Source organism: Leguminivora glycinivorella, unplaced genomic scaffold, assembly GCF_023078275.1.
Source record: "Leguminivora glycinivorella isolate SPB_JAAS2020 unplaced genomic scaffold, LegGlyc_1.1 Scaffold10, whole genome shotgun sequence".
Classification (NCBI taxonomy): Eukaryota; Metazoa; Arthropoda; class Insecta; order Lepidoptera; family Tortricidae; genus Leguminivora; species Leguminivora glycinivorella.
The window spans coordinates 554,125-575,077 of record NW_025952835.1 but is presented as its reverse complement, the minus strand read 5'-3'; the positions used below and the strand labels follow the sequence as shown (position 1 = coordinate 575,077).

The 20,953-nt window shown below is 42.2% G+C and overlaps 1 protein-coding gene across 2 annotated transcripts; it reads left to right on the top strand.

The window, feature by feature from the left end:
• The first annotated feature begins 2,411 nt into the window (after positions 1 to 2,411).
• Positions 2,412 to 19,960, top strand: LOC125242151 (unconventional myosin-XVIIIa-like). Of its 2 annotated transcripts, XM_048150861.1 has the most exons (16): positions 2,412 to 3,684; positions 5,100 to 5,221; positions 5,978 to 5,999; positions 6,536 to 6,769; positions 9,199 to 9,315; positions 10,924 to 11,085; positions 12,186 to 12,362; positions 13,458 to 13,587; positions 14,298 to 14,445; positions 14,959 to 15,064; positions 15,653 to 15,850; positions 16,205 to 16,414; positions 16,758 to 16,924; positions 17,352 to 17,561; positions 17,898 to 18,005; positions 18,477 to 19,960. In XM_048150861.1, the coding sequence occupies exons 1-16, from the start codon at positions 2,584 to 2,586 to the stop codon at positions 18,562 to 18,564; spliced, it is 3,300 nt and encodes a 1,099-aa protein (XP_048006818.1). In that variant the 5' UTR covers positions 2,412 to 2,583; the 3' UTR covers positions 18,565 to 19,960. The 2 variants fall into 2 exon arrangements, with proteins under 2 accessions (XP_048006818.1, XP_048006817.1); XM_048150860.1 differs by lacking the exon at positions 5,978 to 5,999 and having other exon boundaries at positions 5,100 to 5,243.
• The last annotated feature ends 993 nt before the right edge of the window (positions 19,961 to 20,953 follow it).

Genomic DNA, 20,953 nt, shown 5'->3' with positions numbered 1-20,953 from the left:
CGCACAGATGTCTGCAGCTTAATTCAGGTTTTTGACCTATAAATTGCATTGGCAGCGAGTATGATTGACGTTTTAGTGTTGATGTTATTATCGGGCTTTGTTTCTGAGATGTGCCTCCTAGTTTAGGTTGTCAATCATGTTATAGAGTAGATAGTACATAGTAGATACTAGTTATTTACTTGCAGTGTTTCTAGTCAACGTATAATCTTTATAATGTTCGCTCTGCTTATGCTTGTTCTATTGGCAACGTCATTTCACTTGACATGTAGGGGTTAGCTACAGTACATCCAGCCTTGTGTGCAAACTTGGTTGGTGCTAAGATCGGATTGTCCCGATTTTCGGTCTGACACCAAGTTTTCTAGATTCCATGACGCGGAAAAGAATATTCAAAAGTGCCAAACTTACCTATGGTGTACTATTACTTGTACTATTGTATATTCTGTGGCACTATTTTTCTACGTTTTACATCACACTTATTTTGGAATATTTTCTATACGTCAAAAAAATTGTTCTACACAGTAATCACGGATTTTTTTTTGCCTGTAAAATGTGAATTCCGCAAATTATCTTATAAATAAAAACTGCTCATCAAACAAAACAGCGATTAGTCTTAGACTAGAAACCGGGTCACGCCATTGTAAGTCTAGATTTAACGTAACCTAATACACAGTTTCATTGGCCAGTAATGTGTTTGCTTGCAAAATAGGTTACAGTAAACATGTCAGTTCTGATTTCTCATAAACCCTGTTCGCGCGGTCTATTTACATAATTTTTAATTAATATTTTGGTAATGAACCAAAATTTTGCCAATCAGTTTTGCATTATAGAAAATGTAGGGCATTTTAAGAGTATTAATAAAGTTCGTCTAAACAACTAGGGAACAAATCAAATTATTTTATTGATTTTTTTTTATTTGGTCTTAGTTACTCTACTATATATAATTTATAAATTGAAATAGATACCAGTGGGCCTTGTCGTTTTTTCTTTCGTGTATGATATATATATTTCAATTTATAAAGTTCGTCTATTAAGTTTTAAATTTTTTGACGATTTGAACACAGTGATGTACTAGGTATTTCATAGAAATTTGACGTCAAACAATGTTATGTTTGACGTCAAATTTCTATATTGTGTGTCACACTTTATCATTGGTACAAACTCCATTCGAAGCTACCTTGGTCTAATTCTAGCATCTTCCTAGTGTTTGCTCCTCCGTCTAAGGCGGAGTCGATAACTAGCATAGCACCGGGTTTTAAACGGTAGTTCTCCACTGGTTAGTCGATTTTCTCCCTGGTTCCTCCGGGCCAAGCGGTATGCGTAAACGCATTTACTCAACGCAAAAAGGCTTTAGATTTTTTTAGGAAACCAGACTGTATTCCCATGAGGTAGGCCGCTGAAGTTTCAATGCCCCTCCTAGCAATTTATAATAATTTGTCAATATATATTGCGGATAAAATAATTGAATTGAATTAAAAGCCGATTTCCCGGAAGCATGTTTTCCTTCTCCGAAATGCGACTAGTAAATTATCAAATAATATAAGGAAGTTTATTTTATTTAATATGGTTATTAAATGTATTTCGCATGCCAAGAACTTAGTGTTTGCGCCGTTGGCTGAAATAAACGTTATCTTGCGTCAAAACATTGCGAATTCGTTTATTTCCTTCACGCCTACGGCGAGTGCAGTATTTAGTTAATAATGGTGCTAATGTTTATAAAATTGCTAATATGTATAAAGGGACTAGGTATGTTTGGCTAAAAGCTAATTATAAACAAATACTAAAACACGAATTCGATATACAATTAAACAATCGCCGTAATTGTAGAAAATGAAGAAACATCGACGATTATATTTCTTGTATCCTTTCTTGTCTTCCACTAGACTTAACTTTCGCGATATCATTGAGATTGAAGATGAAATAAATAATAACCATAAAATCGATTAAAAATGATGTAATATTTTCATAAACATGTATAAGGGTATATTTACACATTTTTTTGAGATCGGCTCAAAAGTTTTTTTTTTGACGATATGACGAACTGTTCAATATTATTATTCTGCAATTGTTATGTAAACATCCGTACGATTACGTAAAATCCAGTCAGGTGGCCCCCGGCCTTCACGGTTTCCGGTCTCTTGCGCACCCCGCGCCGCGCCATTGACACGGCGAGCTTATCGAATAACCCACTAATGCATCTATTTATTTGCCATCTCACCAACACTCTGCCCCAGACATTGTTATACACTTTCTCTCATCATTACTTAACATTGTAACCCGCTTATCGCGATTTGAATAAGTCCAAGATAGTTTTGTAATATAAGAAACTTATGAAGGTCTAAACATCAGCTTCGCGCATGCACTTCGACATCTACGTAAACTAAAATAGTCGAGCGGTTGCGGCCCGGCGACCGAGTTAGCCGGCGCAGTGCGTCCGCGGAGCCCTCTCGCGCCGGTTCTATTTCCAACACATGTGCCGACGCATCCACAATCGCTGACGATCGACACAACTGAAATGGCACCGGACTTTCGCCAAGGGAACTTCCGCTGCAGAAGACGCAAGCGCATCGCTTAACCTGCTCCACCATGCCGCACGCTCCCGAGAGCGCCGGCCCCGTGGCCGCCGCCGTCCCCAGCTCCAACCAGCTCAAGATCCTGATCCCAGAACATAATGGCACAAATGGCACACACAAGTCTAACGGAATCACGTCTCCGAATTCAAATGGGCTGCTCTCACCAGACTCCAATGGACCGTTATCACCAGCAAGTTCTAACGGCCTCTTATCACCGCCGCTTATCTCGGACGCTATTCCAAAAAGACCACCAAAACCGCCACCAAGCCGACTCATATTACCGATCAAGAAAGCAAAAACGCTACCTATACATTTCGAAGAAGAAACTGTGCCACCTAAAACACCTACAACTCTTCTTAACGGCAAGAAACTTTACGTAACTAAAACTCTAAAAGAGATACACTCGATTCCAGCGAATCCTCCAGACAATGGAAAGCTGCTAGTCAATCGCTCTCCTAGTCCGTCTTACAGAAGGAGCCTGTCTTCAGCTTCGGTTGAGACTGGTTCGATAGCAGAACTCGCGAAACGACACTATCCAAGCAACTTGCTCACTTCTAGGTCACCGAGCCCATTGTCAATGAGAAGCAATGGCAGCGTCTATTCAACCTGCAGCAGCAACGGAACTTACGTTCCTTTATCTCGTTCTACAAGTGTGAACTCGTCAGTTTACAGTCGCCATACAACACCAACTCCAAGAAGGATGTATCCACAAACCTGTGACCGGAGAACTAGCGTAGATTTGACAGAACTGAGAGCGAAAGAACAGGCGCCCGTAGTGTTTGACGCAAATCTACAATTCGTCCTTGGCTGTAACAGACAACCTGTAAGACAAAAGTTCAAACCTGTTGCGGCACATTTAGAAGAAGGTACGTCTTCGAACTACTTGAGCGCTAAGATCGACAGCTTCTTAAAGAAAACAGATCATGTGATGGACGAATGGCGTAGACTAGGACATAAAGATGACTCTGAAACCAGTAGAAGAATCGGAAGATCGAAGTCAGCCACGAACATAATGATCAAGGGGTTCACTCTGTTCAGTCGGAGTACGAGCAGGGCGAGCAGCATGTGCCGGGGAATCTCGGAAGACCGCACAACAGTCTCTGAATTGGACGAGGTCGGTGACTAATCAATCCAATCTCAATTTTAATTTCAGCTCAAACGTTTAAAAGCGTTTCACAATGATACGGTATTACGATAATAAATCGTAATAAATTCTCGCGTGGTGTTTGGTAGGTATGGCTGCACGCGCCGCGGCGCTTGTTGCGTACCGCGCTATTACCGCACCATGACGCTTGCCAATTTTTTTTTCATTGTTGACTTCTTACGATCGTTTTACAAATGCGTGAAATTCTTGACTGCCCGTCGCCGTGACAATGTGACATTGTCACTCAGTTTTGCTTGGCGGAAGCTACATGCCTCAGAACTCAAAACATGATCAGTGCAACTTTGTATTCAAAGGCATACCTACTTATGATAGTTATGATTTACAAGCAATAAACGTAGCGATGTTTCCCTGGTGTTTTATGCACCGGACGTCCATCGTACGTCAGTGCAGCCCAATTTTAGATTGTTGTCTCTGAAATATCACCGGGTTGTTAAATCTGGATAGTTAGCGGTTCAGATGACTAATGATGCCATTTCTTATGATCTCTGATGTATTAACGACGGATGCACGACCTTGTACTATTTATAACGTAATTTATCAGTTAGGTATGTAGGTACTGGCGCCTCCTTATGATCGTTTATTTTAAATTGCTATCATTACTTATCTATTAGTTAAATTAATTGCAATATTTGTAAATATTGAAATATAAGGAAATGGTAAACAAGTCGTAAATTATAATGACTAATATCGATAATAAATCGAAGTAATTACCTCCCTTGTTGGTTGATATATGTCGAAGCGCGATGTAATCGATGTTTACGTAAATTAAACATTTATTCACTGACGGTTATATTGGCTCTGGGTCGGCTATAAGCTGCCTAATCTTGTCCGTGGATTAAAACCTACTTGAAACTCCTGAAAGTGATCGGGCCGTCAGAAACTTGGCACGTGTTTGTTTTGATACTAGAGCAAGTTTGGTTTTGAACTGATTTGTTTTGGACGTTTTAGATACATTTTTTATTTTATTTATTAAGAATACTTACAGCTAAAGCTACAACATAGGTAGGTACTGATTAGTAGATAATGATTTCTCTGCCATAAAGAAAATAAATATTTTTTTAACGAGAGGATGTTTGTGACTATCCATATTAGAGTACAATTTTTGTTAACATTCTGACGGAAAGGCAATAAAGCCACTTAACGAATTACCTACACAGTCATGCCTCAGGTACCTGTAACTATTATTCACAAAAGCTTTTATATTTTATGCTCAGTTCAGGTTAAAATTGTGCACACCAAGCGAAAATAGCGCATAATTGACCTATCCTTTTGGAAATCTGAATAATGACCTAGGTAGTGGTATAATGTATACTTGTATAGCTCGATCGATATCCTAACCATTGGCATTGTATGTGTTGTTCTAGCTGTCGGAGGTGGGCGGTGATTTGGCGGAGGAGCGCGCGGCGGCGGCGCTCGCCACGGAGCGCGCCGACGCCGAGGCGGCGGAAAGACTCCGCATTGAACGGGACAACCGCGATCTGCTCGCTAACAACCAACGGCTGCAGCAGGTAAGAGAATTGTACCGAAGGTGCCGACGCCTAGGCGGTGGAAAGACTCCGCATTGAACGGGACAACCGCGATCTGCTCGCTAACAACCAACGGCTGCATTGAACGGGACAACCGCGATCTGCTCGCTAACAACCAACGGCTGCAGCAGGTAAGGGAAATGTACCGAACGTGCCGGCGCCAAAACTGCGGAAGGCTGCATTGAACGGGACAACCGCGATCTGCTCGCTAACAACCAACGGCTGCAGCAGGTAAGGGAAATGTACCGAACGTGCCGGCGCCAAAACTGCGGAAGGCTGCATTGAACGGGACAACCGCGATCTGCTCGCTAACAACCAACAACTGCAGCAGGTAAGGGAATTGTACCGAAGGTGCCGACGCCAAAACTGCGGAAAGACTCCGCATTGAACGGGACAACCGCGATCTGCTCGTTAACAACCAACGGCTGCATCAGGTTAGAGAATTGTACCGAACTTGTCGGCGCCAAAACTGAGTAAAGACTCCGCATTGAACGGGACAACCGCGATCTGCTCGCCAACAACCAACGGCTGCAGCAGGTAAGAGAATTGTACCGAATGTGCCGGCGCCAAAACTGCGGAAAGACTCCGCATTGAACGGGACAACCGGGATCTGCTTGGTAACAACCAGCGACTACAACAGGTATGTAAGGAAACAGTGAAGAACGTGAGTGCTGTAGAATACTACGCATCTTGCGGGATAATCACGACCTACTGAGTAACAACCAGCGACTACAGCAGGTAAGGGAACTGTGAGGGAACTGAGTCGGTGGCGGAGGATAACTAGCGCGCCGACGCCGAGGCGGTGGAAAAACTTCGCATTGAACAGGACAACCGCGACCTGCTTGCTAACAACCAGTGGCTACAACAGGTATGTGAGGGAGCAATGTGAAATTTGTAGGCGACTGAGCGTTGCACCGAGCGGGATAACCGCGACTTGCTTGCTAACAACCAACGACTGCAGAGGATAAAAAAACTGTACGGCGGCGACGGTAACCGAGCGCGCCAAGCCGTAATCAGCCGTAACAAAGTTTAAGTAGCGACCTAAGGTTTACTGAACCTTATTAAATAGACAACCACTCCATATCGGGAGCCCAGTCATTAAATATTTTAGTGCTATACGGCCTTGAAATTAGGTTATTCTCGTTTAATGTTCGTGTGATTCAATCGCATGTGATGTTAGTTTAGATTGTATTCTGATTTCTGAATTAACGATCTCGTCCGAACTTTTGCATTTTCATAAATACAGAATATTTTAACATTATATTTTCCAACAGGCATCCGAACGTCTGGAACTGGAGCTCCTGCACTGGCGCTCAGCCGACAACGGAGGCGCCGAGCCTTCAGACTCCGAGGGTTCAGAGGCAGACGCCGCAGCCAACGGAGACAAGTACAAGAGGAGATACGAGCAGGCTCACAGGGAGCTGCAGTTACTGCGGGCACAGCTGCGGCGGCAACATGAGGACGACCTCGAGCAACTTGTCACGGTCAAGAAGCAACTCGAGAAGAAGGTAAGACAGAGGATTCAGAAGCAGACACTACTGCCCATGTAGATGAGTACAAGAGGAGATACGAGCAGGCTCACAGGGAGCTGCAGTTACTGCGGGCACAGCTGCGGCGGCAACATGAGGACGACCTCGAGCAACTTGTCACGGTTAAAAAGCATCTCGAGAAGGTAAGACATACACACTGAAAGTTAAGACAGATGACATCCTGTAACCACTGTAGGTATGGTGTATAGGACTGTATATGTTCTGTCAAATCAGACACAGGCAAGAGGCGGTTATAGTGGCCCCTTGTGTGATAAAATGTCAGTTTGCTTCCTCATTGAATTGTTTCAATCTCTAATCTTTATCGTATTACCCGTTAACATTTTAATCTTACAAGTTATTATTCAGATTTGTTGTCAAACAACTTGTCTAAAATACTAAGGGCCATTCCTAATATTTTGAACCGGTTGTTCTAAATCGGTTGTAGGTGTAATTTCCGTTATAAGTTATAATCCGATTTTGTAACCACGACAGGAACAGTTAAAGCTACGAGGAAGCAAGCTGACAGCGCAACGTCTTATTATTAATCCGTTCGATATAATTATTAATGATAATAATGATGCAAAAAACATTTGCACACGCTATATCCTTGATAATTGATATTTGAGAAATAAATTAACTATCGTTACTAATATAATTTTGTCCGTGTGGGCAACTTAAACATTTGGCGCGATGCGTATTGAAAATAGTATAGATATTCATCATGTATATGTATACTAATCATCTCTGGAATCAAATCATAAAATCGAGCTCTGATCACATTTATGTTGGTCAAACTCGGCTTCTTCTGAGACAATATTTACTTTTCTGCCTTAGATATGTTATATGTAGGTATACTTTTGTCGCAGTAAGACATTGAATAGAGCAAGTTCAAATAGTTTTAGTACCAAGAAAATTAATGATAGTCTGAAACGAAGACTACAATAAATGTCCCACGTCCGCCCCTTGGCAGCCCATTGGAACAAAGCTATTTGAAAATCATAAAATCACAGCGTTCCAATGTGAAACGAGGCCACGCGACTGATATGAATGTGCCTATTAATACCGACGTAATCAATTTAAAAATGCAATTCATTAAAAGTCGTTCACTCTCACATTACCCAAGCGTTATTTTATCAGAAGTTTTCATTGATTTAACACGTCCGACCATATCTGGGTCATAGCGTGAACTGAGTTATCTCGCCCGAAACGTATCTCAAGATCATCCTTGATGTGATAACGTGATAAGTGACAAATATCCCGCCGATACCATCTGTGATAGTAGCAGTACGTGGGCCGGTCGTGGGTTACTTTACCAACCATTTACAAGCAATGGAGGAGGAGGTCAGTGCTCTTTGATAAAGTAATGCCTTATTATCTTCAGATGAATCTATCACACATGTCCCCTTGACCACTACTCGTTGGCGTTTGGCCAAACAGTTCATTTTTCGACAGAATCTTGTTTACGTTTAGTTGTTGAAATTAGAAGAACATTCGAGAATATTATTAGTTCGCTGTTTTGATACAAATGTGTGTGAATAATGTTTTGTATACTGCTTATTCCGCGGGCGCGCGAATGTGACTTTTCTTTAACATTTTTATGTGTATTTTTAAGAATGTTTTATGCGTTATGAGTTTCATGGTTATATTTATATCGCCGGAATTTTATATAATATCGAAAATATACGAATTGTCGTTTAATGTTAAGCTATGACTAGCTTGTGGGTCAAGGAAAACATTGTTACAAGTATGAAAAAACGCAATAGAACCTACATTACGATACCTGCATATGCGGAAAAGAGGAATCCGGATTGAACGGCGATAAATTAAATCACGGCCGAAGGGAATGTTTTAAATCGACACGAGTTACGAAATTCCTCTTCGCAAATGTATTGTACGACGTTTTTCAGTACATATGGCCATTTCAAGTTTGGACATGACAAGTAATGTACTATTTTGCGTACTAATGCGAGAAAAAAAAGCACCATATGCACTGAAAAAGTAATTAGCTCCCAGTAGTTAGGTACTTTTTTGAAGGAGTATTCTTTAATTAAAAATCGTAACTCATCAACCTCCTGGGTCCGCGTTGACAACTAATCCCAATATTTGGCGTAGGCACTAGTTTTCATGAAAGCGACTGCCATCTGACCTTCCAACCCGAAGGGTAAACTAGGCCCTTATTGGAATCAGTCCGGTTTCCTCACGATGTTTTCCTTCACCGAAAAGCGACTGGCAAATATCAAATGACATTTCGCACGTAAATTCCGCACGCATTCTAGGGTGCTAGAGAAAAGGATACCTATAGTTTTCTTTGTTCTTATTTACTGACAGACTTGTTTGTAATTATAGTAATTAATATTTTTAAAGTTCCTATAGGAGTTTTTTCTAACATGTACCCTTTGATCATACAGGTGCAAGATGCGTATGAGGAAGTGGAGGAACAGAGAGCCGTGGCCGCGCAGTGGAAGCGAAAGCTACAAAAGCTGACCAACGATATGGCCGACCTGCGGTCACTACTCGACGAACAGGTACTAGAATAAGGCCATCCCCCAGTAGACAATAGGCGAGACGACTAAAAAACTAATTATTCCGTCAATTTGATTATCAAAGAATATTAGACACGTATTTTTTCTTTTTTGTCGTAAACGAAAAATGATGACGGTACAGTGCGTTGAAGTTACGCTTGACATCACGCCTAGGTACAATTTTTATTTAGAAGTGACGTCACAAGCCACCACTCCGGAACTTTGATGCTCTTTCTTTGTATTTGTTTCATTAATTAGAAAAAGCGAAAAAGTATTTCAATATTTTTGGACGATCTAACTGACGGACTAAACAGAATGCAATTTTTTAAATGTACTTAGTCGTCATGTTTTTATACTTACTTGGTTGGTGCGAGAACCCAAAATGAGTTTAGGCCATCAACACAAGAATACGCCACTTTGTTCGGTCTTGAGCGATACCACGCTAGCTTTCGCCTTCACTCTATCCGCCCAACGATATTTTGGGTGACTAACAGCGTGTATTCGGTCTCCCCAAGTAAACTCTTTATTTTTTATGCAAGGCGTCATCTCTGCCGTTCACTGTACGGTCAACAACTCAACTCCGAATACACTTACTGTAATAACATTAACAACCACAGTACTAAATACATATGTCTTACCATAACTTTGTGACCATAAAAATAATGATGTGTTCCGGTATATTTTGCCATTTGACTGTCACAACGTAGTCTATGCTGACCATACATTAAACACCAATACATCGAATATATACAATACTAGCTTTTGCTCGCGGCTCCGCTCGCTTTAAAATCGAAAATTGTGGTATGCTCCATACAAACTTCCACCCCCCAGTTTAGGGAAGTAAGGGGTTAGAAAGAGACAACAAGTAACCTATGTCACTCTCCATCCCTTCAACTATCTCCACTAAAAAAAATCACGTCAATTCGTTGCTCAGTTTTGCCGTGAAGGACGGACAAACAAACAGACACACACACACTTTCCCATTTATAATATTAAGTATGGATTATAATTTTTGCGTAGCATATATTAGCACGGTACGTCGCTCACCGCGTCGCGTCGAGCCCCTTTAAACACCCCTTGAGTTGCAGGCATCTATAGGTTACGGTGACCGCTTTCCATCAGGCGGACCGTATGCTTGTTTGCCCCCGACGTCCGACGTGGTATAAAAACACAAGCGTAGCCTAAGATGGGGTGTCATAAATAATCGCTTGACAATCTTAATCCACGGATTTATAGCCGAGATTATCGTGTGGTTTACGAGTGTATGGAATCTATGGTAGGTATCTAGACCGGTCGATGTATGGTATCTACAGGAGATTTAGTGTAATAACTTTGATTATACAATGAAGTGTAATAACGTTGTTTGATTGGTTGAGAATGTCTTTAGGCATTAAGTCCGATATTTGCCATTAGGTACTAAATAAATAAATTATATTGCTATAAATAAATAAATTATATTGCAGGATATATCCGCTATGTATTTTCTTATGCATACATAGACACTGTCTCTTTAACGTACCTATCGTCCGTAATTTTAGTATACATTATAAACAAACCCATTAATACTTGCATAAAATACCATTCCATTGTCACCATTCTCCCTTTCCCCAGACCTGTCGCAACAACTTGCTCGAGAAGCGCCAGCGCAAGTTCGACGCCGAGCTCCACGGAGCGCAGGAAGAGCTGAAGAGAGAACGAGCTGCCAAGGAGCGCCTCTCGCGCGAGCGCGACCTCGCGCACGCCGACAAGTACGCGCTGGAGCAGAGCCTCTCTGTAAGTACTGACGCTGTACACGAGTACTACAGCTGTAGTGAGAACGAGCGGCCAAGGAGCGCCTCTCGCGCGAGCGCGACTTTGCGCACGCCGACAAGTACGCGCTGGAGCAGAGCCTCTCTGTGAGTACTGACGCTGTACACGAGTACTACAGCTGTAGTGAGAACGAGCGGCCAAAGAGCGCCTCTCGCGCACGCCGACAAGTACGCGCTGGAGCAGAGCCTCTCTGTGAGTACTGACGCTGTACACGAGCACGACAGCTGTAGTGAGAGCGAGCGGCCAAGGAGCGCCTCTCGCGCGAGCGCGACCTCGCGCACGCCGACAAGTACGCGCTGGAGCAGAGCCTCTCTGTGAGTACTGACGCTGTACACGAGTACTACAGCTGTAGTGAGAACGAGCGGCCAAGGAGCGCCTCTCGCGCGAGCGCGACTTTGCGCACGCCGACAAGTACGCGCTGGAGCAGAGCCTCTCTGTGAGTACTGACACTGAACACGAGCACGACAGCTGTAGTGATAACGAGCGGCCAAGGAGCGCCTCTCGCGCGAGCGCGACCCCGCGTACGCCGACAAGTACGCGTTGGAGCAGAGCCTCTGTGAGTACAGACACTATACACGAGTGCGACAGCTGTAGTGAGAGCGCCTCTCGCGCGAGCGCGACCTCGCGCACGCCGACAAGTACGCGCTGGAGCAGAGCCTCTGTGAGTACTGACGCTGTACATGAGTACGACAGCTGTAGTGACTGTAGTGAGAGTGAGCATGATCGGCCAAAGAGCGTCTATCACAAAAGTGACTTCACGCATACTTTTAACAACAAAATGTTTCAAAAAATGGGCATAGTTTTGGCAGCTGTCACTAGCGCAGCAACCGAAAACCCGCATTAATGTCATGCTTATGCCATTCGTACGGAGTAGCCATCTATATAAGGCAAGGTATTCCAAATGGGTAAGCTCAATTTCATGTTCTATCTTCACTTTGCATCAGGTGTAACGAAAATCGGTCCGATCAATTCATAAAAAATTACAGTACAGGAATCTCTACGAACTTTGGTAGATTAGGATAAACTTGACTTTTCCGTTACTAAATATAAACCTCATGTTACAGGAAGCTCGGCTAGAACTCGAGCTGAAAGAAGAACGCCTGACGGCGGCGCAGCGCGAGTTGGAAGAGCGTGGTGGCGGCGGTGACGAGGTGGCTGCCCTAAGGCGGACCAGGGCTGAGCTGGAGCGAAGAGTTCGCGACCAGGAGGAGGAGTTGGATGACCTGGCTGGACAGATACAGGTAAAGACTTGTCAACACTTACTAGTGAAGAAGTAAAGGTGTGTGACTTGAAGGATATACAAGTACGACAGCTGTAGTGAGAACGAGCTGCCAGTGAGTACATTGTCAAGAGTGGAGCACAGTCCTAATACAGCACAAGCTTCACCGCCTGTGAGAGCGAACCTTATATGTACCTATGGATATAGAAGTGCCAAAGTCATGCCAAGTATTTACTTTTGCGGTTTCGATATAGCTAATGGTGAGTCCACTCAGCGATGTGAACAATACAATTTATTAAATGTTTTATAACTTTTTCGAATCAATTTTTAGGGTTCCGTAGTCAACTAGGAACCCTTATAGTTTCGCCATGTCTGTCTGTCCGTCCGTCCGTCCGTCCGTCCGTCCGTCCGTCCGTCCGTCCGTCCGTCCGTCCGCGGATAATCTCAGTAACCGTAAGCACTAGAAAGCTGAAATTTGGTACCAATATGTATATCAATCACGCCAACAAAGTGCAAAAATAAAAAATGGGAAAAAATGTTTTATTAGGGTACCCCCCCTACATGCAAAGTGGGGGCTGATATTTTTTTCATTCCAACCCCAACGTGTGATATATTGTTGGATAGGTATTTAAAAATGAATAAGGGTTTACTAAAATCATTTTTTGATAATATTAATAGTTTCGGAAATAATCGCTCTTAAAGGAAAAAAAAGTGCGTCCCCCCCCTCTAACTTTTGAACCATATGTTTAAAAAATATGAAAAAAATCACCAAAGTACAACTTTGTAAAGACTTTCTAGGAAAATTGTTTTGAACTTGATAGGTTCAGTAGTTTTTGAGAAAAATACGAAAAACTACGGAACCCTACACTGAGCGTGGCCCGACACGCTCTTGGCCGGTTTTTATAACTTTTACGAGTTCTATTTTCTTGACATTGTACCTATTCGTTTTTTTTTTTTACCCATCGGGTTGGAAGGTCAGATGGCAGTCGCTTTCGTAAAAACTAGTGCCTACGCCAAATCTTGGGATTAGTTGTCAAAGCGGACCCCAGGCTCCCATGAGCCGTGGCAAATGCCGGGATATCGCAAGGAGGATGATGTACCTATTCGTTTTTTGCAGTTGCTGGAAAGTTCCAAGTTGCGGTTAGAAATGTTGCTGGAGCAGCAACGCAAGGAAGCCCGCCTGGAGGCGGCCGCGCGCGATGACGAGATGGAGGAAACTCGAGCCAACGCCTCGAAGAAACTTAAGAGTAAGTGTCTTACTCAATTTCATGGTGCTTTTTTTACGCACTAGTGCGGCGAGAAGGTCATTTTTTTCCAGGTGAGGGACGAATGAGGGACGTCTGCACTGAAAAACGTCGTACGATACACGTGCGAAGAGGAATTTCTTAACTCGTGTCGATAATGGACGTATTTATGCAAAATGGAACCAATCCACGGATGAATAATTTTGAAAATCGATCTTTATTGATTAAACAAAGAAGTAAACATTTCAATGAAGATTTCATGTGGGTTGGTTCCATTTTGCATAAATACGTCCGATTTGAAACACTCCCTTCGGTCGTTTAATTCATCGCCACTCGTTTCGAACTTCCTTTTTTCCGCACTTGTGTCGTTATGTACTATTTCAGTAGCCTAAGGGCCCATTTAGACGGTACGAGAACTCCCATACGAGTTTTATTACATTGCGGTATTTAACGGCTGTGCAAGAAGTAACCTCAACAGCCCGCAATGTAACTAAAATCGCATGCGGTTTCTCACGCCGTCTAAATCAGGCCTAAAAGTGTTTTATCTTGCTGGTGGCTAAAACAGTCTTCCCTTGCACTTTTAAACATAGCGTCGTGTGTGTGCTAATACTCATACGATTTGTAAACATTCAAATATAATAAATAACCAAACCAAAATCAAAAACCGTTCATATAACTTTTTTTTTAAACAATAATATCATTTTTTCCCTCAGTTTTGGAATCGCAACTGGAGAGCGAGCACTCGGAACGCAGTCTGCTCCTTCGTGAGAGACACGAACTAGAACGGCGGCTAGCCGCTTTAGAAGAGAGCGCACGCGCCGAAACCGTCGAGCAGACGCAGCTGGTGCAGCGACTTAAGAGGTACGCCCGTCATTTGTTATTTAACAAAACGGTTATCAGGATAGGTATGTTACGGTCACTTCATCTCAGAATCCTTAACAGTAATTAGCAGAGATCGCACGGTTTTGCGACATTCGTAGTGACTTACGTCATTTTGATGAAATTTAGTGATTTAATCTCTGATCATTAGGAAAATCATTCGATTTTGGAAATTAGTTATGCGGAAATATATTTATGTGAATTTTTAAATATACACATGTTACCTACGGCTGTTAAACGTCGTCACAGTGAATTATTTCAAACATGAATTAGAAATAGTTGTGGAACATACATAGTGTTACCACATTTTGACAGTTGTAAAAGATTTTTATTTGCTTGCAGCAAGTTTAGAAAGATGGAAGAATAGATTTGCAACGTTGCATTCAATGTTAGCACATTTTGCCACCCATACATACATGATTTTCAAATGATTTTAGCAAATGTTACAGTAGTTTTACTAACCATTATAATTATAATGCTAATGTATTTTTACAGAGACCTGAAGCGGTACCGCGCTTTGCTCCGCGACGCTCAAACCATGTTGGAACAGAAGGAAAAGGAGGGTGGAGCCAAGACACAGATCAGACAACTTAAAAACCAGGCTAGTATTCGTATCGTAAATATTTAAAATCCTGGCAGGTTCGCCGTGTAAGGAGGAGCGTTGAGGGAAACAACTTGTTAGTTTAACGTGTGCTTTATTAGTTTTATTACTGTAATAATATATGAACCTTAAGCTATGGAATATATTGATAGATTACGTGAAGGTGTATTGTAACGTAGATTTCATTAGAAGTATTAGAATGTATCTTTACCTAATGGGCTAATTTCCTATAATTAAATTAAAATATTTTATGCAGTGCACGAAATAAAGCACCACATAATTAGAAGAAAAATATGGACAGCAGTTATGTTTAAACATAGTTTCTATTTAATAACTCAAAGAGAAAGATATAAAGTAAATGAAATGACCGTGACGTCAGTCCTCAGTATTTCACTGTTATTCCATATTAGCAAATCGTTTTGACAGTCCTTAGAAAGAAGTTGATTTGACTAGTAGGAAACTAGCCTATTATCCTGTATTTGTGTCCGATCATTCAAACTAGTTGAAAACCCCTAACCCCTTCACGGACCCAAGTCCTTATAATGATTGTTAGTTGGTCTTAACTAATGTAATGTATTATCTAATCAGGTGGAGGACCTGGAGCTAGCGGTCCGCGCAGCCACGAAGGCGAAGCAAGCGGCCGAGGCAGAGGCGAGCGAGGCAACAGCCGCACTCGAGGAGGCAAATCGCGCGCGCAACGAGGCGGCCGAACGTGCGCTCACTGCTACCAGAGATGCGGCCACGGCGCGCGCTGCGCTGGATGATGCTGAGGAAGAGGCGGCTGAGGTAATTTACACAATAGTCTAGTAAAGGGCTAATCTAACCTAGTGAATAGTCACCTAACAGCGCCCGAGGCAACAGGTTATGGTATCAGGGTAATAAAAGTGACTATAGAGACGCTGCGATGGCACGCACCGCGCTTGACGAAACTGAAGAAGTGGATGAGGTAAGACTGTCAAACAGAAGGCTAGTAACGAGTGAAGACTATATCTGTGGCCTAAGAAATGATTATCAGCAAATTAGCATTATCAGATCTCTTATTAGCGTTCTTTTAATATTTCACTTTCTGATATTTTTTGGATATCTTAATTGAAGCTTTAGGTATCTACTTATTATATTTATTTGTTTGTTCATTTCTAGTTGCTAAAGAAATACCGCGGCAGCACCAGCGCACTATGCGCGGCGCAAGCCGAAGCGCGCGAGGCAGCCGCCAAGGCCGAGGCGGCCACAGAGGAGGCGAGGCAAGCGCGAGACAAGCTGGCCGAGCTCGCGCAACGCCTCGCCAGCGCCGAGGCGGGACACTCGCACACGCAACACGAGGCCGAGCGGCGGCTGCAGCTTAGGAACAAGGTACAGTGTTTATATACCGAGGCAACGAGGAGGCGAGGCAAGCTTCTCGCACAGCGCCGAAGCGGGCCATGCTCGTACGCAACACTAGACTTATCGGCTAGTAGTAGGTTCTTTTTAAAGTCTAGGCAACGACATTTTGACAGCCAAGGAGCTCTAGGAAAGGTAGCCGAGTAGCATGATGAAATTTAGGAACCTGCGGTGTATGTAATCTCTTACTGAAGAAAATCAGGTGGCGATTTTTAGTGTTGTAGTCGTATTTAGGGATTGTTTTAGTTTATAAACGGCAGCCATAAAGCTTGCCTATTCTTCTAACATTTACACAATTTTACTTGGTATTTCACAGGAGCTGGAGTCTAGCTTAGAACTGGAAGCGACATCGCGCGCGCGCCTCGAAGGGCAGCTGGCGCGGCTGCGCGACGCGCACGAGCAACTCGCTAACGAGTTAGCACAAGCAAGGGCGCGCGAGCAGCAGGCCGCCGACGACCAGCGCAAGCTGGCCAGGCAACTTAGGTGAGAGAAATGGAAAAGAGTACATAGTATAATGATTGGGAAAGGAAGACCATAATCTTTAATTTTAATTTTATTTTTGATGTTTAAAGAAGTTGAATTAGGTACTTGTAATGTTTGATAGGTATAATGCCAATCAGAACAGTGTACAATTAATTCAGTCTATGTCTGTAAGGTCCCATTGACACTGTGTCAAATGCAAGTTTCATTACATTAGATTGGTGCGCTGAATTGTACATACCTAACCTCAACATTCCGCAATGTAACTAAATGCGCATACGAGTTCGCGCGCCGGCGTGGAAATGGGCCCTAAATTATGTATGATCTTGTGATCTTCAAAAAAAAAACAAATCAGCGCGTACGTCACACTCAGACTCACGCTATAAATTTTAAGATAGGTGTATTTAACTAATCCCATTGACATTTTCAGAGAGCTGAAAGAAGAAAACTCAGCGTTAAACGCAAAGTTAAGTGAGGCGGGTCGTGCCAAGTGCGTCGCCGAGGCAGCAGCCGCCGCCGCGGCGAGCGAGGCAGCCGCCGCAAGGGACGAGGCAAGACTCGCCGCGAGGCGAGCGCATGCCCTGCAGGAGGCTATCGCGGGAGACTTGTCTAGCCCTGGAGATGATGTGCCCTCTGATAGGTAAGACAAACTGACAGGTTTTAGTGTCACGCAGAACGACCGCGTGGAGCGATCCGCAATGGGCTAATATGTATTAAGTGCAAGGAGCGTTTTAGAGTAAAGCAGACGGCTCCGCGCTGACGACAACATCAACTTCATACAAATTGGTCGTCCGGATCGCTCCGTGCGGTCGGTCCGCGTAACACAAAAACCAGTCTTATTTTAGTTAATACCTTAATACGTAATTTCATGGACGTAATTGTAAGAGATCAGTGTTAAGTTTCGAACTTCTGAATCTGCTTCGATTTCTAGAATAATCATAAAACAACATCAACTAATCAGCATCTTCTGTTTCAGTGACAACGACAGCTACAGCTCGGACGAGTCAATCGGCACGTTCCTGGCGAACCACAAGCTGAGCCCCTCCGCGCCCTCGCGCAACAGCATGCAGCTCGACTCGCACAAGTAAGCATACGTTTTAATAACTAAGGTCACACTTCACGACAATCCCACTTCTGATGTTTAAGTAAGGTCACACTTCATGACAATCCCACTTCTGATGTTTAAGTAAGGTCACACTTCACGACAATCCCACTTCTGATGTTTAAATAAGGTCACACTTCACGACAATCCCACTTCTGATGTTTAAGTAAGGTCACACTTCAGGACAATCCCACTTCTGATGTTATAATAAGTAATGTCACACTTCACGACAATCCCACTTCTGATGTGTTATAATAAGTAAGGTCACACTTCACGACAATCCCACTCGTACTAATAATAATCGATAGCGATTTTGAAACCAGGTTTGACGTTTATAATGATACTTGCAACGGCGGAGCTGTCAAAATCCCTTGCTTGGTATCTCTTCAATTTTGTGAAGCTATGCATCGGTTAATACTTAATGAATGCCTAAATTGTTATCATTTTATCCAGGTCGGGGACCCCAGAGGGACGCGCGTCGCGCTCGAGCGCGGGCTCAGGCTCGAAGCCCATCAGCCCCACCAAGGAGTCGTTCGCATAACCCGCGCCCGCCGCCGCCGCCGGCGGCCTGCTCGGCGCGCTGCCCGCGCTCTGCGCCGCCTTCTGCGCGCGCCCCCGCCCATCACTACACACCGTGCTGGACTAGACGACACACACAGTTGCAATTGTCAATGTTGATCCCACTTCTGATATCTTATCACTTCTGACGCCTGAAGGGAAAAATCCCACTTCTCATTTATTAGAAGGGATATACCACTTCTGATATCTTGAAGAAAATATTCCTCTTTTGATATTTCACACTATTCTGCCTCTACATGTGCCTTTGCTTTAAAATTTAAAAGATGTGATCATGCAAAGGCTCCGCAGTATACATATATTCTGCTTCCAAGGTGGAAAGTGCGACTATTATAAAATTTACCCTAGTGTCTAAAATATACAGACTTTTGAAGAGTAAACTGACAAAATTATAACATCATCAGATGAATGATCTATAATAGCATTACAATTGCAAATGTTATGTGTCTGTGTCAAATAAAGTGAACCGTCACAGACGTCACAGTGCCGTGAAAAGACAATGTTTAACGTATATTAGTGTCGAATTGAATAAAGTATTATTAACAGTGCTTGGAATTACAGTATCGATTAGACTGCTCAACTTTATAAACTTTTTCAAAATCTTTTATATGAGCTTTGATATACACAATAGCCTAAATGAATTTGTATCTTTAACACGTTTTGATATTAGGAACAATATTTATGCAGCGTGAGTGATGTGCCCGAGAAGTAGAGAAAAATTGAATTGAATGCATTCCAGAATATTTATTATCTTTATTCTTCTTGGCGCGGCCACACACTGTCTCTCTGTAGCCACACTGTACTTCGACCCTATATGTAGTTTCCCATAGAGAATTTTGTCTATGAGTAATGTTGTTGAGCTGCGTGCGACCAGCCAGTATTTAGACATATAGAGGCGAGATCTTACAAAGTAATGTTAGGTTCTTTGTTATTTAGTTAGCTAACTTTTGTAAATAACTAGATGGCATAAACATTTTATTATTTAATTTGTAATATTTGTGTGATCAGACTGTTATTCTATGATTTATTTGTTACAAGTGAGTTGTTACTTTATGAACAATCAAACATATCTGTTAGGTAAATAGATTTTTTTATTTATCCTTTTTGACTGGTTTGTTTTACTTATAATTTTAAATGAATTAAATCTAGTGAATGTATCCATTATAAATCGTTATATATTCCTCATAATAATTATAATGATTATACTCCATTACTTCTAAAAACTTCATTCTATTTATACCTATGTAGCTACGTGTCTGTAACCATGATATGTGTAAAGTATGATATGTGATGAAATGTTACTGCATTCAATACTGGTTGTAAAGTGAAACTATTTAAAATAAAGTAACAGAAATAAATTATATCTTGTGTTTTTTTTATAATATTATATTTCTCTTTCCTTATTTCCCGACTGTTAAGGCTCGAAACGACGCTAGGAAAATGTTATGGCGTACGTTGTCAATGTTGTCATGTGTTACAAGGAAGCAATATGACATATGTGGTTACTGGTTAGGGTGTTCATTAAATCCTGAACGAAGCGAAAGATTCTAGAACAGTGTCGTGAATATATCCAGCCTCGTCTTGGGGACTCTACCGTGCACCCAGATAGTAAGACTATTAGGCTAATAGAAAAAATACCCATACATACTGTCTTTTACAATTAGTTAAACAAAATAATTATTTATTTTACAAGGGGGCACCCTAGCAAGCGAAAGATTCCAATATTGAACCACGAGCATAGTGAGTGGTCCGACAAATGGAATCTTGAGAGTTGCGAGGGTTTCAAAGCACAAAGGTTAAACTAATTTGGCCACCGAGTGAAACACTAAATCTTTCACCTCTTCAACACCAGAGAAATGCTAACTAACTCTAAAACTTCAAAACAAATCAAAGCTATCAATCAAATTAATATGATTATTGATAATAATTAAAAATCATCATTTAACGTCAATTCTATTAGCCAGAGAGGGAAATTACTTTGCACTCTTGTGGATAAAATGAAACTTTCTGATCCGTTGCTGACCCACCTGAGGTTGTGGGTGTCCTAAAAAAGGGGAATAAAAAATCGCTCATACCTACTCATATTACACGTTAGTAATAGGGCCTGATCCATAATATGAGAAATGCTGCCGTATGGGTATGGCAATTAAATTAAATTGGCAATGACCCCCCGACTTTGAATAAATCTACTTATTCGGAGCTTATTTCTGCTAAATATGAATGAGGAGGACTAAAATCGATCCGGTTCCGGACTACAAATGTCTGATAGTGAATAGCGTACCTAAAATTGACAACACCGGAATCGATGACAAATCAAATGTCATGATAAACATTTCTAATCTGTGGAAACGCCC